The following is a 20,678-nucleotide window of genomic DNA, read 5'->3' as shown; positions in this document are numbered from 1 at the left end:
ATATATAAATATAAACTTGGTGTTTATAGAAATTCTGTTCTTTAATAAAGTTGTTACAGTTGTAAGAGCAGATGTGTACATGCAATGTTTCAGGGATTTCTCAGTATAAGGTTGCCAATGTTTAATGGGATATGTATGTGTGTGCGTGTAGTATTCAGTACAAAAAACAGGAATAGAAAGAACTTCAGATTGACCATGTGCTGGTTTTTATTTTTTTTTTTTTAAAGATGCAGCATTTACAGAAATGGCTTGTAGATCCAGTGTGCTGACAGCAATTACTGTATTTGGTGAGAATTTTGAAACTGAAACCTCTTACAGTAGATAAGAAGCAAAATTAACTTGAGTATAGTTCACTTTAAGGGCTTGGACTCTCCTCTACTCTATTGATCAGCAGAATATGTTTAAATATTGGAAGCTTTTTGCTAATTGATAAATACTGCAGCAGGCTCAAAAGTAAATTATGGGAGGTGTAGAATCTTGGACTTCTCAGTTCAGAGTCCTTCCCCCCTATTTTTATGAGTAAGGTATCAATGAGACTGTGTCAAGTTACTTCAAATGAAGTCATGAACCGGTTATGTAACAAAATTAGGAAAGTTGCACAGATCTTAAGGCAGAGATTCCAGAAATGTCTGCAGCAGTTGCAACAACTGCATGCAGTGTTCTTTTACCATAACCTGAAATAAATCTCAGAAATCCTGATAGTCAACATTTTGTTGCTGTTTCAGGCAGTTGTGCAATTCACTGACAAAACAAGTATTCCTTGGGTGACAGTTATTTTGTGTGGCACTTCCTTGCTTCAGATATTGGTGGGTTTGCTGTGGAAGTGAGGATGGCTAGGTTGAGTCTGCTTCCCATCAGCTTTTGAAGGCTGGTTCTCACTGCATGCTCTGTGCTGTGTCTGTGATACCTTCCTGCTTGGCTGGTGAGTGATAAAGGGCATGAGCTTATAAGGAAATAGGCAGCAGCAGAAATAGGATCAGGTGCAGTGGTTTGTGGGCAGAATACTGGGGCCTGAGAAGAAGATGTCAACCTTTCAGCATCTGACATCTCACTGGAGGCACAGGCAGGCCTGGCCTTGCTGCCAGATGTGTGTGTCTGTCATCATATATGGCATTTTTGGTACATCTCTGTTCAAGAGCAGGGTTTCATACACAGCAGCCAGCACAGTGTCTGATTGATGTCTTATTGTTGCTGCTGTTGGCTGATGAGAGAGGCCTTCTCAAACAAACTAAAACCTCCCAAAATAAGCATTTAGGGATGTTAATTTTTTTTAATCAGTTGTTTGGGGGTGATTGCATTTTGGATTTTCAGTTTTTTTGTGGAGTTTTGAGGTTTTTTGAGATGGAGTGAAGGGCAGAGTTTGAAAATTCACTCTCATGAGCAGCATCCTAGAATGCTGGTAGCCAGTTTTAGCAGAGTTTTGGTCTTCCTTGGGGAAAGCAAGTATGTTAATTCCTTTTTATTTACAAACTATTATGACCTTGGGTTGCAAGACAACTTGGGGAGGCTCAGCAGGCATGGCAGGAAGAGTACTTTTCATGCTGGTTGCTGGATATCGTCCTTAGGTTAGCAGTGTCTGGGGTTTTCTTAATTTAACTTGACTTTTTTCCCTTCAGTTTTGACTGCTGCAGGTTTTCTTAAGGGTAGCTGGGAGGAACATGATAAAACCTCCACTGAAAGGTGTGAACCTAGGAGTGACAAGTTTCTCATTTGCTGGTATACAATTTGCAATTCTGAAATGCTGTTTTGAGAACAGTGATGCATAGATAAAGTACTTAAAAAGAACAGTGAGTGCATTGCTTAGTATTTGATGCTCTGTTTCAAAAAGGAGATGTAGGTTTAATGGTTTATGTGTAATGCACATGAAAAGTAATGGTTCTTTTGGAGCATTGCTTTAAGGCTTTCATCCTGTTGTTTGTGGCAGAGGCAGAACTCCCCTGGGTTTAAGTGGAGGAAGGATAACTCCTGGTAAGTTTAGTGCTGTATCTGCAATACAGGGCTGCATGCCTCCCTTGGTTTGTTATGTCATGGCAGAAGCAGCTTTTCAGTCAACAGCAGATGCCCAACGTGACTGAGCTGTTTAATGGGCTCATTTAAACTTAAAGTATCAAATAATGTCAGCAATTTCATGTTAACTCGTATTTTGATGTTGAACCTAGAAAGTGAAGGGTTTTTCCTTTAATTTTTTAAATCATTGTTTTCCAGCTGTGCACGAACAAGTTTAATGCTTTAAGAGAGTTTGTGTGATACAAATGTTGCAATTAAATTAGTAGTTTAGGCCATAGTCTTTACTGCTCAGATTCATTGTCTTTTCTTACCCTACATGCTGGGAATCAGTGAAAGGACACCTGTGATTGTGAAACTGCAATATGGAGGATATAACATAATGGTAAAACAGTTCTAGCTTGGAAAGCAGTTGAAGAAACGAGGTTGTAGTATTCTCATTGCTTTGTATGACAACCTTTTAAAAGCTGCCTTTAATTTCCTGAAGGTACTAAAAACAATGACTTTTTAAAAAGCATTTGAGACAAAAGCAACCTAAATTTTGCAGTTTTAATTCTGATGATGTATAGTGAACATGCAACTTCATTGCATCATCAGCCTACGATCATAATGAGTTGAGAAGGACACTCAGGTCTTGACTCAACAGCTGGATGGTATCCTGACCATTCAGGTTGGGATTGCTGTAAAGGGAACAGGTTCCTTGAAATACTGAGTGATTCACAGTGTTTACAGGCAAGGACAGCCTATGCGTCCTTGCTTGTGTTGTATTTTTAATTATGTCCTTTTGCTAGTTGATACTGCTTAGACTTGTATATTCTTTTAAAAAGCTATTTTTTTTTCTTTGTCACTATGGAAGAGCACAATTTTATTCTTCACTTCTGTCAGTTCAGATTGCTTTAGACTGTTATTTAGGAATATATACATTTATGTCTGACTAGGGTCACCAAAGCCCTGTGGATATGAGTAAAATTTCTAAATATACTTTGAATTTATTTAAATCCTATCTTACTCAGTAAGCACTGCAGTACTGTGGGGCTTGAGCTCTTAGCTACCTGAAGGCATCTATATAGAAATTTCTGTGGCTTTTGAGAAACTGCTACTTTGATTGCAAGGTGTATTGTGTAATATGATTATGCCCTGAACTGGGAAATAGCTAAGCAACCCCACCTTTGAATAGGGATCACCAAAACTAGGTAGTCCTCTCTATTAAGCTTTAGGAAAGTAATGAAACTTTGATTAGACAATATTACTAGTTATTCATAGCATTAACTGTGAGTTTGATGAAAATGTAACGAGAGCTCTGTTGATTGTTACAGAGGGATTGTGAGCAAGCTTTTATATTTGGATGCTCTGTCTAATCTTTGAAGTTGGGAGTATTTTTTGTGTTGCTTTGAAGTCTTCAGTTAGTTCAGATTAACTTAATCTTGCTGTAGTTACTCTGCAGAGGACATTGTACAACTGAGTGCTGAAGCTGGTCCCTATCCTAGATGCAGAGAATGTGGAGCAGAAGGCTGGGTCCAGAGAGGATGAGGGGGAACCAGGCAGCAGAACAGGCACTGCTCTCTCTGCCTGCGTTTGTCTGTCAGCTGTTTTCACTTTGACCCAGTTGATCCCACTGTGCTTTAGAGCCAGGCTTTTACAGGCTGACCTCAGGATCAATGTCAGCTGGAAACATGAATGGCAGGGTAAGTTGCAATGAATATGCAGAGTTCTGACATTGCTAAAATACTTAGTCTCCAGTCTAAGGTGTTCAGTGAGCTCTGGGCAGATAGTCAGAGCCAGGACTGCAGCTGAAGTGTCTTGAGTTGTTTCCATCCATCCCTCACCCAGATAAGCTAGCTTCAGGCTGAGTCTATTAAACTCACAATGTCTCATTAAGCCCCCCAAAACCTAAAGACAAACTAAAAACCAAACCACAGACAAATCCCAGCTCCCCCAAGCAGAAACACAGAAATAATTAAATAAACTTTTTCACCTTTCATTATTGTACTGTCTCAGAAACGGTTGTGTAGCTCTTGAAGAAAGCATGTGATATTTCCTAGTAGAGGTATTTTTAGTTAGCACACCAAACTGTTTTGAGACATCAATCCCATGATTTTGTCATATTTACTTTTGTAAGTATAATCTTTGCATTGTTTATGCAAATGTATATGCTAATAAGCTTTAAATGCCACCAGAATAGATTTATGGAGGATTTAATGCAGAGAGTTTCTTAAAAATATGAAAACCATGGATAATCTAAATAACAGGTTTGTTGATCAAAATCAAAGAAAGCCACTTCTTTATATTTGGTTTGTAGTTTTGTGAGGTAATTGTTTCTTGAGGCAAAGGATTTTTGAGTGAATTAAAAAGCTACTGCAAACAAAGGTTACTGCCTTTAAAATGGTTGATCCACTTTTAGCCATATTCAGCACAGTTCAAGGTCTTGGATTAATGAGTTAATGTTTGGTTTCCTGAAAAATAATTGGCCTTGGAGAAGGACATCAAGTTAATGTAGCTGTTGAGGGAAAGGTTTCTGTCCAGATTCAGCAGTTCTTTACTGCTGGTAATGAGTTGTTCCAACCTTTGTCTCATCCTGTGATTAGGCTGGTAGGAAGTTGGGTATGTTGTATTTGAGAGGAGTGTTATTTAGGAGAAATGAGAAGGAGTTAAAGGTCTCCAAGATGAGGTCATGAAGGCAGGGAGGGTGCAAATGTGATCAGTATCTGTGTGGCCCCTTCCTGCACTGCGCCCCAAGTGTGATCAATATCTCTGTGCCCCCTTCCTGCACTGGCACCTGTTGTCACTGCTGTCACTGTGACTGTGTGATGTGGGTGGTGTGTGTGGAGGCCATGTGTGTGTGGGGAAGGGTTTTATGTCACTTTTGAGTCCAATGGAGCAAAGCATTTTTAAAGTCAAGTTTAATTGAAGAGGTTTTCCAATAAGAAAGCAAGTCCTGTTGTAAGCTTTGTATGGGTGAGAACAGAAAGGTGACCAGTTCATGTGGTATGTCAGATTATAGCAGTCTCTCTTGGACTCCTTCCTTTATGTGATAGTATTTTTATATTTATTGTGCCAATGGATTCTTGATAATTGATAGTTGCTCTTAGGAAAACAGACTGTTATCAGAAGCAAATGGATCAGAAACAATCACAGATGTTGACAGAGTCATGGCTGCTAGCTTTAATGACTTGATGTGACTTACATGATATTTTCAACAGTGGAAAAATCGAGGTGTTTGCTTGCTCAGTCGGACTAATTGTCAGTGTTCTGACATTTCTGGAATTTTCAATGACTCTTTAAGCTCTCTGAGACATTTCTTTCTCGAGTTGTGATTTTATCTGAAGTTGTATAGAAGATACAGGAGTTGCACTGTTAGAAATCTTAAAAATAGGTTCATTTGGGAAACATGAACGTGTGTGGCATGAGGTCTCTTAGAAATCCTCAATCCATTTGTTGAAGATTTGTACTATACTGTATATGGTGCATGTCCAAACTAAAGGCACTATTATTTATATCTTTTAAGTAATGCACTCTATAAAACAGGAGTATGTCTAATGGACATACTCCTTTTTTTATACAGTGCATTACTTAAAAGATATAGGCAGAGAAGAATGAACAAACAAATGTCAGTGCAGAACTGAGTCTTTTGGAGGGTCATTTTTAAAATAAATAGAATCATACTGAGTTGGAAGGGAGCCATAAGGATCATCAAGTCCATCTCCCTGGCCTCGCACGGGACAGCCCCATGTCTGTGGCCCTCCCTTGGGTGCTGTCTTACAGCTGAATGTCTTTTTGTGTTGTGGTGCCCAGAACTGCCCCAGCACTGGAGGTGAGGCCAGCCCAGTGCAGAGCAGAGTGGGCAATCCCCTGCCTTGCCTGGCTGGCCATGCTGTGCCTGATGTCACCAGCACAGGGTGGGCCCTCCTGGCTGCCAGGGCACTGCTGGCTCATGTTCTCATGAACCAGGACCCCAGGTTCTGCAGCTTCTCTCCAGCCTTTTGTTCCCAGTCTTTACACACAACCAGGGGTTGTCCCAGGTGCAGAATGTGGCACTTTCCCTTGTGAGCTTCTTATGGTTAATACCTGCTTTAAAGAAAAAACAACCCAAACCCTGAATTTTTTGGTGATGAATAATGTACAATAGTGTCACGAGTTGCTCTAATGCTTAGCTCTTTCATAAAGACACTCATTTTAATCTGTTGTACAGTTTTGGTTTCTATCCCATTTGTTGAATGCTGAATTTTTCTCTATCTTTCATATCTGTGTAAAAGCTGTAAACAAATGCCTTTAAATCAATAAGTAGATCCCAAATAGTCTTTTATTACATAAACTCCCTACAGGTTAATCATTCTTGCTTCCTTTTAATAAAGAAATAAAAGGTGTAATATTATTGTTGATACTAACAACTGAAGTATAATTTTTTTACTCAGGATGGATCTTGGAAAATGCTTGATGTATACTTTGGGGACTAAGTCACTGCCATCCTTATGACATCCTTAACCATGTCCTTGCCATCAATGAGGCCACACTTGGGGTGCTGGCTCCAGTTCTGGGCTTCCCAGTACAAGAGAGGCACAGATACACCTGAAGACTTTTTAGTTTTTTTTTTTTTTTTTTCTTTTTTTTCCCCCCTCTCTTAATGAGCACTGACTGACTGATTACATGAAGGAAGACTGAAAAAATGCATTTCAAGATACAATTATTTTACATAAGCTGAAAGGTTGGGTTTTGGTCTTTTTTTTCATGCTGATTACAGTGGCATCAAAGATTAACTAATGCTACTGCTATTTGTTACCATTAGAACAACCATACCATTCTTTCCTGGTTTTCTCCTTTTGGCTTAGTTTTGGTCTACCATTTTCATGAGGGTGCTAGTTATGATTAGTGAAGTTCTAGCACTGATATTGTTTTCTTCTTCAAGTATGTATATCTAATGGTGTGTATGAATTTTTCTTACATTTTTTAACAATTATTGCTGCACTTCAGAGTACTGTGTTGGGCCAATGACTATAGGGTGCTTAATTTATCAGGAAAAAAAAAACCAAACTGCATGTAGTAAAGCACTTTTGAGGTTCCTGTGAGACAATGACAGATCACCTCTCTGCAGCCTGTGTGTTTTACTGGGAAGGAAGGACAAAACTGGGGCTTTTGATGTCCTGCAGCAGCAGATTTGTAGTTTTTTTTTGTTTGCCTAGAGGAGAAAGCCCAAACTCTTAGTGAAATAGAGATGAGGCAATGTGTAAAGTAAATACAGCTGTTCTGTGATTTGCAGGTAACGGGAGTGTTTCTGCATTCCCTGCTTGGCCTTCCTAGGGAAGTGGAAGTAAAGTTCTGTCTCTTTCTGTTAACAGCCTAAAATGACTCTGTGAATTCAGTGGAATAAATGGCGTCCAAAGTAACTGATGCTATAGTTTGGTACCAGAAAAAGGTAAGATTTCTATTTGTTTTTATGGTGGCCTATTGTGTTTATGTGTTACTATAACAAATATAAAATACTTATGCATTACTTGTTAGCATTTTATGAGAGTGAATAGCTTGAAACTTTTCTTCCATAGGTAAATAAGTATTTTGTGACATGAAAGAGCTTTTAGTGTATAGCTAAGCCTATAGTCTTAAGTCTATAGCTTTTAGTCTATAGTCTTCTAGCTGAAAACTTCTTACTCCCTTGGTTACTTGTGCTCTGCAAAAAAACAAATTTTGTATTCTCAGAGTGTTAATTAATGTACAGGAGAATGTTGTTTCTATATCACAGAAAAGAATCCTTGTATTTAAGTAGAAAGTAAGAATTGAAACAAATTTTTTGTCAGTAACAAAAATCCTGTATAATACCTACCCAAAAGAGAGAGTCTTGGCTCTCTGTGGTTTAATTAGCTTCTGTGAGTTAGTGTTTTCCTTGGGTCTGTAGCTGTCATTTGGAGAGGGAACATCTTGTCCTTAAGCACATAATGCAGTGGTCTTCAAAACAGGACTTCTGGTTAGCTTCTAGCAAAGCAACAGTTACTTGCTAGAAATAAGGTAATACAGGTCTGCTTTGTTGAGGTCTTTACAACAGTGAATTAAATGTACAGTTGAAAGAGCCGAAAAATTAATTTTGCTGACTTTATTTATACCAATCATTCAATTATGTATTAAAAACTTGAAAATAATTCACAGTTTAATGATGAATTTTTGTTTGGTTTTTTTTACCATTTACTCTGATTTGGAAGATGACTTGTAAAAGATCTAATGTAATGGAATTCAGTGCAGGATCTCATGGAAGGGGAAAGTGATGTTGATTTTACCTGCTTCCACTCATTCTCTCATACACTTAATTTACTAATTGCACAGAGATATCAGAGTACTGATATCCAAACAGCAAGCTGTGTTTGTATTTGGGCTGGCCAGGATCCCTTTGTGCAGTGCAAGAGATGCTGGGTGTCAGATCCTCGTCCTGTCTCTGAGGTTGCTTTTGTTGGTGATGATGCAGTATCCTTTGGACAGATCTTGCATGATATTCAGCTTTACATATAGATAGTCCTTTGATGCAAGAAAGAGCCTGCAGTCTCTGTAAATCTTAAGTGAAGTTCATGTTTGTTGTCTGGTTGGTTTTGTTTTTTTTTCAAATGCATGTGTGTTTCCTGTTGGTCATACAGTAAAAGGAATGGCACATTTGATATGCTCCAACTTTCCATCCTCCTGATGTTAGGAAAGCAGGATGAGTCACTGAGGTGTGCTTTTACAGAGGGCAGACCTTCTGATCTTGATATAAACCAGCCATTTATCAGTTTTACTTTTCCCAGAACATTGCTCCTAACAGGATTACTTGTTATCAGTACAGGTCATTCTTTTAACCCTTGTTCTTTTGTTTGTTTCCAGTGATTTTACACATGTCTCCATTTTCTTCATTCATAGTAAAACCAACATTTCTGTGGTGAATCTCTGTAGGCTTTTACAGAGATCTGCTTGGCCAGGACTTGCACAGTGCCTTTATGGCAAGGAGTTGTGGTGAGGTGGCTTTTGTTACAAGAGGGATAAGATCATGTATAAACCAGATGCTGGTCTTCTCCCTGGTGTGAACAAAATTTAATTGCAATCCACACGTGGTCTGGGATCTGCCAAATGAGCAAGTTATGTTGCTTCAGTATGAGGAAGTGTAATGTTTTGAGACAAATGGCTGTATTGCAGAAAAGTTGCAGATGTTCATGTGAATTAGACTGTGATTTCTTAGGTACCACAAATTCAGGGTTCTCCTGGATCTGGCTGGTAACCCCAAAGAGTTTTCTGGCTTTGTAGTGTGGTGTGTGTGATCTGTTCCTGGGAGTATCCCGACTCTTTCACCTTTGCCCTTGATTTTGCTTATTTATTTGTTTAAATCTCTTACATGACACAGTATTTTTTTACCCATGGATTTGTTGTTTAAACCAAAGATTTCAGTTTGGGGAACAGAAAGAGTTGTCCTAGTGTTCAGTTGATTCCAGACTTTCTTTTTGGTCCTTGCTTATGACATCAAGATACTGAACTGTAAGATCTGTTGTTTGCTTCCAGTTTTAAATTTCAATTTCAGTTTTTATTGTAGTTGTCAGAGTTGTCTCACTGGTTAGATCTGGTGACTCATTACACCTATAACTGGAATTGAAAGTGGGGAGAGATCAAAATGTAGTGCATTCCAGCAGTGGAAGTTTGTTTCTGGGGCAAGAGAGAACCAGGGTTGCAGTCAGTATTGATCAAATTGACATTACTGACCTCTTTGATGAAATGAGAAAAAATAAGCTGTTGTTTTGGGGAGGTGTTTTCAGATTAATAAATTGGTGTATGCCTTGAAAAAGAAAGTTCACTTCTGGTATTTCTAGTTATAGATGACTAGAAGCATTTGAGTAGGTTGGGGCTGTGAAAGAAATACTGAGTAGATAACTTACTCCTTGTCTTTCTTAGTTTTCAGTTTTCATGTATTTTTAAATATATTTATTTCATGTGTCTCTCTGCTGAGTTTCCAAGGTCTGTTGGTTTCTCAAGAGACATTTTTATATCTCTTCAATGGAAAGAGTTAAGCAATTGAGCTCTTCCAACCCTACTTAAGGCAAGTTTTGCAAACAGCAAGTTTACTCATGACTCATACTATTGTCTGAAATTGAGCTCCTTACACCAGGATGATTTAGTAATACCCTTAATTGTTTAAAAGGTCAGACCTTTTATTATGTAAACATGTTTTTCTGTTTTGACAATGGATTTACTCTGCTTTTAGTGTACTGGAGCTCCTGATTACTGTCTCATAAAAATACAGTAATCAATTCTGAATTATTTTAAGTTTGATTGTAAGATTTCAGAGTGGTATTACAACAGCTTGGTTTTTGAGATACAACGTTGCAAGGAGAGAGTTTTAGTGCTTCCAGTATGTTTCCCAGCCAGTACAAATACTTTTTCAAGGCATAAAATATGTTGACTCAGTAGACTAGATACAGGTTGACTCAGTAGAAATTAAAATAAAGGAAACGTCTGCTGTATTTCTTGGTGCTCTGGGGAGTGCAGTGCTGAGATATGTGTGACAAAGGGTTTGCCTGGCTTGTTTTCAGCCCTTGGAGCTGCCCTGCTTCTTGCAATAAAAGGGAGTGGCAGGAGTGTCTGCCTGGCTCTCTGGAAGGGTTCCAGACAGCTTCTCATATAGATGCATCACTTGGTTAATATCCCTAGGATTAGGTGGATGTACCAAAATACTGAAATTGCTTCAGCTTGGTAATTGAGTATTTTGTGGAGAAAGCCATCACAGTGTTTCCTGTGAAAAAAATCTGACACCCCACATTTATTGAAAACAATTGCAGTATCTGGTGGCATAACTTTTGTATGATACTGATACTATATATGTACTTGAAGTATTGCCTGAGTGACAGTAACTGATGTTAAAAATAATAAAGTTATGAATAATTTAAAATATTGGTTCTATTGCTTGTAACTTTTTTGCATTAATTTCTTAAAATACTTTCAAGCTTTACAGATGATAATAGAGGGAATTTTTGGTCTGGTTTCCCGTTTGGAGAAGATATGTAAATTTACCTTAATGACTTTCTGATTTTCACTCCTTACAGAAGCCTTGATGCTAAAATGGGAAACTCCTTCTCCTGCAATATTACCAACAAATTTGTACAATTATGTTGTTCCTTCTCTTGGGGATGGTTGTAGGGGAAGGCAGAATGAAACTTATTGAATTGAGGCTGAATCCTGCACCTGATTGCATATCATTTGACTCTGCCAATGCAGCTCTCTGCTGCTCTGGGTGTCCCTTGGGTACATCTGTTAAAGGGCACAATAAAACAAATCAGATGTTTTCTCTCTCATGGCTTTAAAGGGCAAAATTAGAGTTCTAATGGCATTGCTTTAAGATCTTAGTATTCAGTGTTTTACAGCTCATCAGTCCAAGATTATACTTGCCTATTTAGATTCATGGAATGGCCTGGGTTGGGAGGGACCTGAAAATTCATCATTTTCCAACCCCCCAGCCACGGTCAGGGACATCTTCCACTAGAGCAGGTTGCAACTTGGAGCACTTGCTAGTGAAGACCAAGGCAAAAGCCTCAATCTTCTCCATGTCCCTGGTAACCAGATCTCCTGTTTCTCTCCACAGAGGGCCCACATTTTTCCTAGCATTCTTTCTGTCATCAACAAACCTGTAGAAGCTTGTTTGTGTTGCCCTTGAGGTCGCTGCCCACGTTTAACTCTATCAGTGCTTTAACATTTCTAACCTGGTCCCTGTATTAAGTTAATAAAGGAGGAGTTAAATGATGATTATACCCTACCTTGAAACCACCTGATTTCCTTTTTGGCACTGAATACACATGATGCATTATTCTCCCTGGCACAAAGGCAGGTTTTGCCAAATGGACAGGCTGTATGGCTATTTTAGGTAAAACTTCGGATGCTGAAACTGCATTGACTTGAAAACATCTAACTTCAAGTGCTGAAACTTGAGGAGTGTTGGAGCTGGCATTTGTCAGAGCATGGAGGAAGAAAATGTGTGTTCAGATAGAGCTTCCTTCCACATGTGGTACTCAAGCAGTTGCCTGACCTAGTGGGGATTTACCTTCAGCACCTTGTTTGGTGAGGCAAAACTCTGATTTCTGAATCTGAAAACTCTGAATTCTGAATGTGCAAAAGAGACCTCCAGCAGGAGCTGTGGCTGAACAAAGCAGGCTTGCATTTTGCCTGCCTGTAGGCTCCCATTCCTGCTTTGCCTTCCCACAGACTCCCATACATTTATTTAGTGAATTTGGTCAGGAAACTCATCCAGCTAAAAGTAAGAGTGTGAGTCTATAAGGAGATGAACCTGTGTAATGGCAGGGGAGCAACACGATGAAATCCCTCTGTCTTGGGAAGGGTTCTCTGATTCTTAAATCGTTTAATTAGAAATTATGGCCTAACATTTTCTTTTCTCTTCCTGTGTGATCTGATTGAGATTTTAGCCACCCAGACAAATGCAGGGGCAACAAGGAAAGCATGCTATGGGAAGTGGAAACGATCAGGGACATAAGGGCAATGCTAGTCTAAAATCCTAGTTGCAACATCAGTAAAGTTGGCTAGATTTTCAGAGGTCTTCAGGGAATTATACTGAATAATGAGCTTGTCAGAGTGGTTTTCTTTTCCCAGTTACATCTTGAGGCTGTTTTGTTTTGTGCAACTACATTATTATTTAAAAAAAAATAAAATATTTCAGAGTTAAATCCTTAACACTTGGAGAGTAGCTGGGTGTTGTTAGCAGTAGTGTAGCCATGGACCCAGGAAAGGGATTGCTCTTGGCCAGCTCACCTCAGACAGCACCTAGGGTGCTGTGTCTAGCTTTGGTTATTCCTCTACTCTCATTTAGTTTAACCTACAAACCTGGTTTCCAGCTGTTCTTCTGTATATAGTTTATGTTTAATTGCATGATGAAAGGAGATGTTTTGTGGTTTTCTTAGATATCTTAAAATTTGTAAACCATTACTCAGGGCAATAAGTATGGCTGACAGATCTTAAGAAGAATTAATCTGTAAAGCATAATTCAGAACAAACATTAGTATGTAGCTGATAAATGTTTAATTAGATATTATTGGACTCTAAAAGGGATGGTATCTCTAAAGTAAGCCTTAGTGAAATTATTGTTCAGTGAAATGGCTGTAAATACAGTGCTGTTGCAGTTATTGAAAGAATTTAAGTGGGTCATTAGTTGCCAATTCAAATAGTTAATAATAAATAACTCTAATAAGAGTTTGAATTGCTTGCTTAATTTTACTTCAAATAGCTGATTTCAGCTCTCCCTCTGGCACCAGACAAGAAGAAGGGAGGGGTATTGGGATATTTTAAAATCAGAAGTAACAATTCAGCAGTTATAAATTCAAGGCTCTGTGCCTTAGGATGCAGAACCTTAATCCCTTCACTGTCCTTCTCCATTTAACTAAAAGTTACTAAACTCTTTGCTGTTAACAGACAGTGTGCAACTGTCCTATAGTGATTTCTATCCGTGGTTTATCAGCTAAGTTTGTCTTAGTTTAGCTTGTCCAGTCCACATATCCACCATAAACAAAATTGAAAAAAATCTACCGCCCTTGAAAATGAAAAATATCCAGAAAAAACCCCATCCCAAGACTAGAAATCTACTCCAACAGAGATAATTATACTGCTGAGCTACTAGAGTATTACCTTTACTGCAACAGGGATCAGTTCATGTAAGAAATAAACAGTTCAAAATAACTTTTAATAATCCTGTTCTAAGTTTTGAGAAATCAGACATATTGTAAAAATTAATTATATTGTCCATATAGAAATTATTTATATATGGATATCTTAATACTAAAATTGATACAGAAAATCATACAGTTATTTTAATTATGTTGGACTGTAGAAGTTAATAAAGCATATCAGCTAATATTTTAGCACAAAATATTTTAATAAGGTGTCAGGCACTCCAAGGAAACAACTTTGTTATTTATTTACCGGACTCTAGATCTTACATATTCTGGATTTGTAATACTATTGTGATGTGGCTTGTAAAAGTCTTCAGAGGTTTTAAAGAGCAAAGTTTAGCACACAAGTTTCATTATTGATAAACATTAAAGTTTTAAGATCCAAGAAGAAATACTATGTATTCTTAGGATTATAATCTTTGCTAGTCTGCATGCTCATAAATTATAAATGCCTCCTGAAATATTGATCAATTCCATTAGAATCAGAAGGGCCTTGTGAGTATTGGGCTACAGGTTGATAGCATCACTACATTAGCTTAAAGTGAATATCAGTGTCATTCACAAAGCTCAAATTCAATCTTGATGCACACGTGGCTCGCTATGAGAAAGGCACCAGGAAGAAACACTGAGCAATGCTAAAGCCCTTTCCACTGTGCTTTGAACTAAATATTGCTGTGTTTTCACTAGCTTAACTCTTTACTTAAGCTAATTGCTATTGCTGTTATACAGCCAAGCTGTACAGGTGCCAAATTTCACATGTATGAAGGAATTTGATCAAATGCTTCCTGACGTATTTGATTGGGAAAGAGTAAGTGCAGTTATTTTTAGATAATTGCAAGAGATGCACATATCTTTTAAACCCAGAAAATGTTATGAGGAGTCTGCACTTAATAAGAGTCTCAAATTTATTTAATCTTTCAGTCAAGAGCTGGCTTTATTGAGTTTACCAAATGTGTAATTGTAATTTCCCGTGCCAAGTCACATTCAAGTTAGATTTTAAAAAAAAAAATTATTACTTCTGAGGAATTTTTTTTTTCAAGAAAACCTATTTGAAAGTTTATTATACCCTGTTAATTTAGGATGTTAAACACCTGCTTCTCTGTTGTGAAAGAGTGGCTGCAGTTTTCAGTTGCATTTAATTCCTTATATTCTGAAAATTTTTATAGTTGCTTGAAGAATGGTTGCTCATTCTGCAAATGCATAAATGAACAGAATCCCTTTTATCTTCTTTACTTAGTATTTATTGAGGTGTGGGATCTTCAGAATTTTAGAGTCCAGTTGGATAGACTGGATAAAATCTTGGCATTGAGGAGACCTGGGGTGCATGATTTAAAAATGACATCTGTGTATAAAATGAAATCTACTACTTTATCTAACTCAGCTACAGATAGGTTATACCACAGTTTGTAGTATCTTCAGCATATTACTGACAAGTTTCCTATAACAAGGTTGTGTTGATGCTTGGTGACAAAAGTTACATTTCAAAATGAGACAATAGGCTTGTTACCTGACTTTTTGTTATTTTATTTTCTGCCAACTCATAACAGACAAAAAAATGCTATAGAATACAAGCTTGGATTAGCTATTTCATAAATTAAGTTAGAATAAATTTCTGTGTGTAATCAATTTGAAATTGGGATATTATGTTTTATAGTTTGCTCTAAGAGAAGTTTATTCCCCACTGTAGGGTAGACTGATGGATTGAAAGTATCAGTGATGAGCTGTTACACAAAGAGTCTTGTGTTAAGTCTTGAAGAGATTTCAGAAGCATTTTTTACAGTTGTGTACTTAAAAAAGGATCCTTTTTTTGACTCCTGCGTTTTGTACTTTAAATTTTCTCTGAAGGATGGTGCAGAATTTGCAGCTGTGAGGGATCAGGCTGCAGGCCCAGTGGGTGGGCAGTAAATGGGTCCTGGAGTGGCTCAGGGCATTCCTGTTGGCAGAGCAGCTCCAGCCAAGGCTGGGGAGGAGCCCTGGGACAGCTGCTCAGTGAGGGAGACCTTCCTTTGAGCAAGTGTTCTGTATATTTAAATTATTCAGGTTCCAACCTGATCTTATCTCTGGAAGGTTATTCCTTCTTTTTACTTGCCTTTAGAGCTTAATTTCTTTGGTGCTAGACTAGGTGCTAGGCTTCTTTTCCATGTCCTGCAGGTGTGTACAGTTGTGAGGAAATACATGAATAGCCAAGAGCCTGTATTTGTTTTAGATTTACATTAGATTTAACATAAAACAGAGTTCAAATGCAAATACTTGTAAATCCAAACTCTTTGAAGCTGGAATTCACTGGTGCACTCAATAATTTAAAACTAGGAAGGTTTGCTAGTATTAACTTACCTTCTTCAATTCATTCACAAATTATGTTGATTTTAATTCATACACGTGTCCAACATCTCTGATAATCATTGTATGTTATAATTTAGTTCACTGTAAATGAAAATATACCTTTCAATGAATTCTGCAGGACACATTTCACAAACTCTAAATCTGCTTTCCTGACATAAGGGAGAGAAAAAAAATAATGCCTGTGTTTTTTGCTTGCCTTGTTTGAGTAACACTAGTTCTTCCTATTTTTGTTTAATGTGGGAAATGAAGTGTGCCAGTATCCAGTATTCTACTTTATAATGTTACCTTTGTTTTCATGTATTTTCATCTGATACATTTGGAAGAGAAGTTTAGAGGGATGCTTATGCAGAGGGTGAGAAGGGAGGTTGAGTATCAGGTTGGAATTTGATGTGCTGAGTGGCACACACACCTGCTTAAACTTTATTAAAACACAAAGAGGTGACATGAAGTAGATTAAAAAAGAAACCCCAAACAGCAACAAAAACCATGTGAGAAATGGTCATGGTACTTGCTGTCTGTAATTCTCTCTTCCACTCCTTTCAGTTCCCACCAGCACGCCTTGCTGAACACTCCTGTGCTCAGCTCTCAATAGCTAAAGGTGATCAGAGGTGGTTGGGCAGATCCCCTTCTCCAGTAAAACAGTTGTAAAGGACCCTGTCCCTTAAAGTAGCTCTGGATCTCTTAATTTTACCTCCTGATGGAATAATTGCTTTATAGGGCAGTGTAAAAAGAGAAATGCAGACAGCAATATCTCTGCTTCTTGTCTTTTTGTGGAGATGGAAGATGCTGCCTAAAGAGGGAAAAGAAATATTTGTAGGAAAATATAAATATGATTAAGATTTTAAATCAGCTGACTTCCTTATGTTAGATATTTTCTGAGGTCTGTTTCCTAGAATTCCTTTAACAAATGATCTGGTATTTGTCTAAAAGAACAACACTGTTTTAATGACTTTCAACTCTATACTAGTTTCAGCTATGAATGGAATTATGAATGGAGTTTACTTTGCAGCTTTATTGGCACAAAGGCTTCCTTCCTCATTTGGTTGCTGCTTAACAGAGGGGGACACAGACTTGGATCCCCCCTTCTGTCCTTGTAGAAAAAAGTATTTTTGGAAGTGGGGAGGGCAGGACACAATGTTATGCAGCACAAATATTTTACTCGGGGCTCTTCTTAGCAAATTTACTGAAAACCAGAAAGGCCTGAAATTTAATTTGAAATGTATTTAGAGGAAAAAGCCAGAACAATTAGCTGTAAATGCCTGGGTGGAGTGGTTATTCAGTATATTGACTTTTTAATTGCTGGCTGTTATCCAGGTGGAGTTAGCTGTTAAACTTCCTTTGGTTTAATTACTTTAATTGTAGTAAGTGCTTAATTCTGCCCACTACTGTGCCTGACTCCCTAGTTATTTTCCACGGTTTCTTTTTTTTTTCCCAAATGTGAGGTGTAAAGTGTTTATTATTATCAAAAAGCCAGTGGATTGCTTCTTTTGCAAAGTTTTAAAGTAGCAAACTATAGAAACTGTTTAGCTCTTTTGAATGGGAAATATTATTTAAATTTGGGAAAGAGTAATTCAGTTTGTTGGTCTCATTTTCAATCTTAGATATGATTTGGGATTTACTCCTCTAAATTAGATTGTTTTTAAAATGTTTATTTATTTCCACTAACTGGTCAGGTTCAGAGGCACAGAAGATGCCTTTAGATTTCTTTGTTTGTGTAGATGTGTGCTGGTTTCCCTGAGTATTTGTTTTGCGTTTATGTTGGATCCTTGGTTAAAAGATTCTTTAAAATTAAGAATGATTTTTTCTTTCTTTCTTTTATAACATCTAAATTAATGCTGAAGGCTGAAATACTAAAACAAAAATGAGAACAATGTTTTCTGGTACAAGGTGTGTGCATTTGTGCTAGGGTCTCTTATGTCTGCTGCAGTTGTGAACTGGAAGGAGTAGTCACACTCTTGCAGTAAGACTGAATTTGTGCAGGTTTGCACAGGTGATGGGAGTTGTTCCTCTCTCCTCTCTGTCAGGTGTCTGACCGAGCTGCTTGTCACCTCTGCAGGCTGGAAAAGGAACTTTGAGTCCCAGGAATGGCATCTGTCTGTCTCTCATGGCCTAAAAGTGATCCTACACTTAACTGCTCAGAGTGTGTGATGTGAATCAATCCCCAGATACACAAGATTTATGTGTCTAGGTAGAACAGCTGGGGTGGCAAGGCTTTAAAATCACCATAGTAAAAGAGATTATTACTGATTATGACCTAGAAATACTGTTTGTGTAGAGTTCAAAGCAATCTGATGATCTTTGATAACTTCTTACAAGACTTGGATATGTTGTCTCGTATATTGACTTGTTCCTGTCACCATCTTAAATCCTGAAGTTTCAGATTGCCCTTCCTGTAAATATCTGACAGTCAATGGGGAAAAGTGCTGTTTCTTGATATTCATTGGGTTCCCCCTGGGCTATAAGCTGGTTGATTACCAGCCTGACCATATATCTGGTTCCTGTGCACTGTCAAGAGGTAAAGCTAAGACCATCTGGCTTTAAAAGTGGGTGGAGTGGAATAGGAATTACAGATGGTTTAAAAAACAAATTGAGGGTATGGGTTCAACTAGATGTGCATATTTCTTTTGAAGTTATCTGAAAGACCATGTCAGTGTAGCTGCCATAGTTCTGCTCTCTCTCCTATGGAGGCTGCAGTCCTGACCTGGGGTGGGAGGGAGTGTGATCTTCCCAGTGACTGGGCTTGCACAAGTCCTGGGCTGAGGCTGGGGCTGTGTGAGGCTCAGCTCTCCCTACTGTCACAGTTCCATTACAGATTAGCTTGATCCTGTCCAGCTGAGATGGAACGGAGACGATAAAAATTTCTTTGTAAGCTCCCCAAGGAAATAACTTGCTGGCTTCATGCTTCTCTTGTTGAAGGTTGATTTGATTTTGTTTGATCAATATCTTTTAAATACTAATGTAGGTTTTTTTTTCTTTTTAGATTGGAGCATATGATCAACAAATATGGGAAAAATCAGTAGAGCAAAGAGAAATAAAGGTAATAATGCAGCTTTTTTCTTTTTGTGGTTGTGTATGCTGAAGTAATCTACATTGTATGTGGTGGTATTTAATACTGGTAAAGTAAGACTAGACTTTTGGAGTGTAACCAAATGTAACCAGTGTAATATGCTCTATTTATTTTACATAATTAATAACTCTGCACCATTTAGTGTGATGCATCATTCTGTATCTCAGTACTTTTTTTTCTTTTCACTTATCTTAAGACAGGGCTTACTTGTGTTAATACCTCTGTCTTTCACTTTTCTTTGTGATGAATTCTAATGTCAGTTATCTGAGCTCTCTTTGCTTTCAGTTAGTTACCTTATACCTGCAGTTTACTTTCCCTCCTTTATGATGCTGTCATTGTTTTGTACAGTTTATTAGACTGGTAAGTACCTCAGGCTTTGTTTCTCTGAATAAGCAGTTTAACAGTGTTCTGTGCATTTTGGTTTAACTAACAGTACCATCAGTGTCTGCCACGTTGCTAAATTGCTTTGGAGATAAAGGAATCACTCCTATAGGTACCAGTTCTGTGGGTTGTATATGAAATACCCATGGTGTTAATTTAGTCAACATTTTCTTGCAATTAACTTTGTTTTTTTCCCCTCCAACACTGCATGGGAGTATTGTGCTATTTCTGCATGAGTTTCAAGGTGTTGCTATTACTTAACATCAGTAAAATGTACATTGCTTCAGTTTCCTTGGGGATGGGTTTTTTCACTCTGCAGGACTTAAACAAAACTGTATGTGGGGGCTTGCTTGCCTTCTGTGGGAACTGTTCCAGACCTGAGCTACAGAGTTTTTGTACAGAAATACACACATGGAGTTGCACCCCATGGTATTTCAGCAGCACAGCTGAGCCTGGGGCTGCCTGAAGGGTCCTTGCCATGGCCATGAAACGCCATCACAGCTACGAGAGGAGTTCATTAATTAACTGCTGTGTAATAGCACGTGACTCAAATAGTTACTGCAAATACTGCAAAAAATTCTGACTGCAGACAGCATCTTATTTGGCTCAGGAGTCCAATAACTAACAAATTACTGGTGGTGCCTGAGTTTGGGTTGACTGAATGAAGTGCAATTCGGGTAACACCAAGGCACGTGACTAAGTTCAGGGATTGCACAGTAGTGCTTTAATCTCAAAGCTCCTATGGTGCTTTGACATTATAAATTTAGAAATAATTATGTAATGATTTATAAACTAACATCACTAAAAATCTGAAAAATTCATATATTGTAGTAGAAAATACGTTTCTCTTACTACAAATTTATAATTTAGTTATAACTGCAATAGGATCTATTAAGATTAATTTTAAAATTTGGGTAAAAGAGTTTTTACAATAATAACAGTTATTTTTAAGTATTTTTACTTAAACCTTCTTTTGCTAATGCTTACCTGAAAAGTGTTTGGTGCTGAATACAAATTATATGAACTAAATGGATGGATCTGAGCATTATGAAACACTGAATATTTTTTTTAAATCACCCTAGTCTGAAACTGCTGTTTTCCATGTATGTTAGAGATTTGTGATGCATTAAGTGTAGAAATTGCATCTGAATAAATGGAATGCTTCTACTATATGTGGCAAACAGTTCAGGAGCTAACTCAGTGAAGTCCATGGA

General features: G+C 37.8%; 1 protein-coding gene across 2 annotated transcripts in view; it reads left to right on the top strand.

Moving 5' to 3' along the window:
• Positions 1-20,678, top strand: part of PHTF2 (putative homeodomain transcription factor 2) — a 64,632-nt gene that overhangs the window by 6,846 nt on the left and 37,108 nt on the right. Inside the window, exons 2-4 of one of the 2 annotated variants that reach the window (XM_036401259.2) lie at positions 7,338-7,414; positions 18,997-19,053; positions 19,432-19,443. In XM_036401259.2, the coding sequence (XP_036257152.1) occupies positions 7,370-7,414; positions 18,997-19,053; positions 19,432-19,443 (114 nt within the window). In that variant the 5' untranslated portion in view covers positions 7,338-7,369. The remainder of the gene's footprint in view (positions 1-7,337; positions 7,415-18,996; positions 19,054-19,431; positions 19,444-20,678) is intronic. The other variant, XM_036401260.2, reaches the window with a different exon arrangement.

Source organism: Molothrus ater, chromosome 5 (genome assembly GCF_012460135.2).
Source record: "Molothrus ater isolate BHLD 08-10-18 breed brown headed cowbird chromosome 5, BPBGC_Mater_1.1, whole genome shotgun sequence".
Classification (NCBI taxonomy): Eukaryota; Metazoa; Chordata; class Aves; order Passeriformes; family Icteridae; genus Molothrus; species Molothrus ater.
The sequence above is the reverse complement of the archived record's forward strand: the minus strand, read 5'-3'. Positions and strand labels throughout refer to the sequence as shown.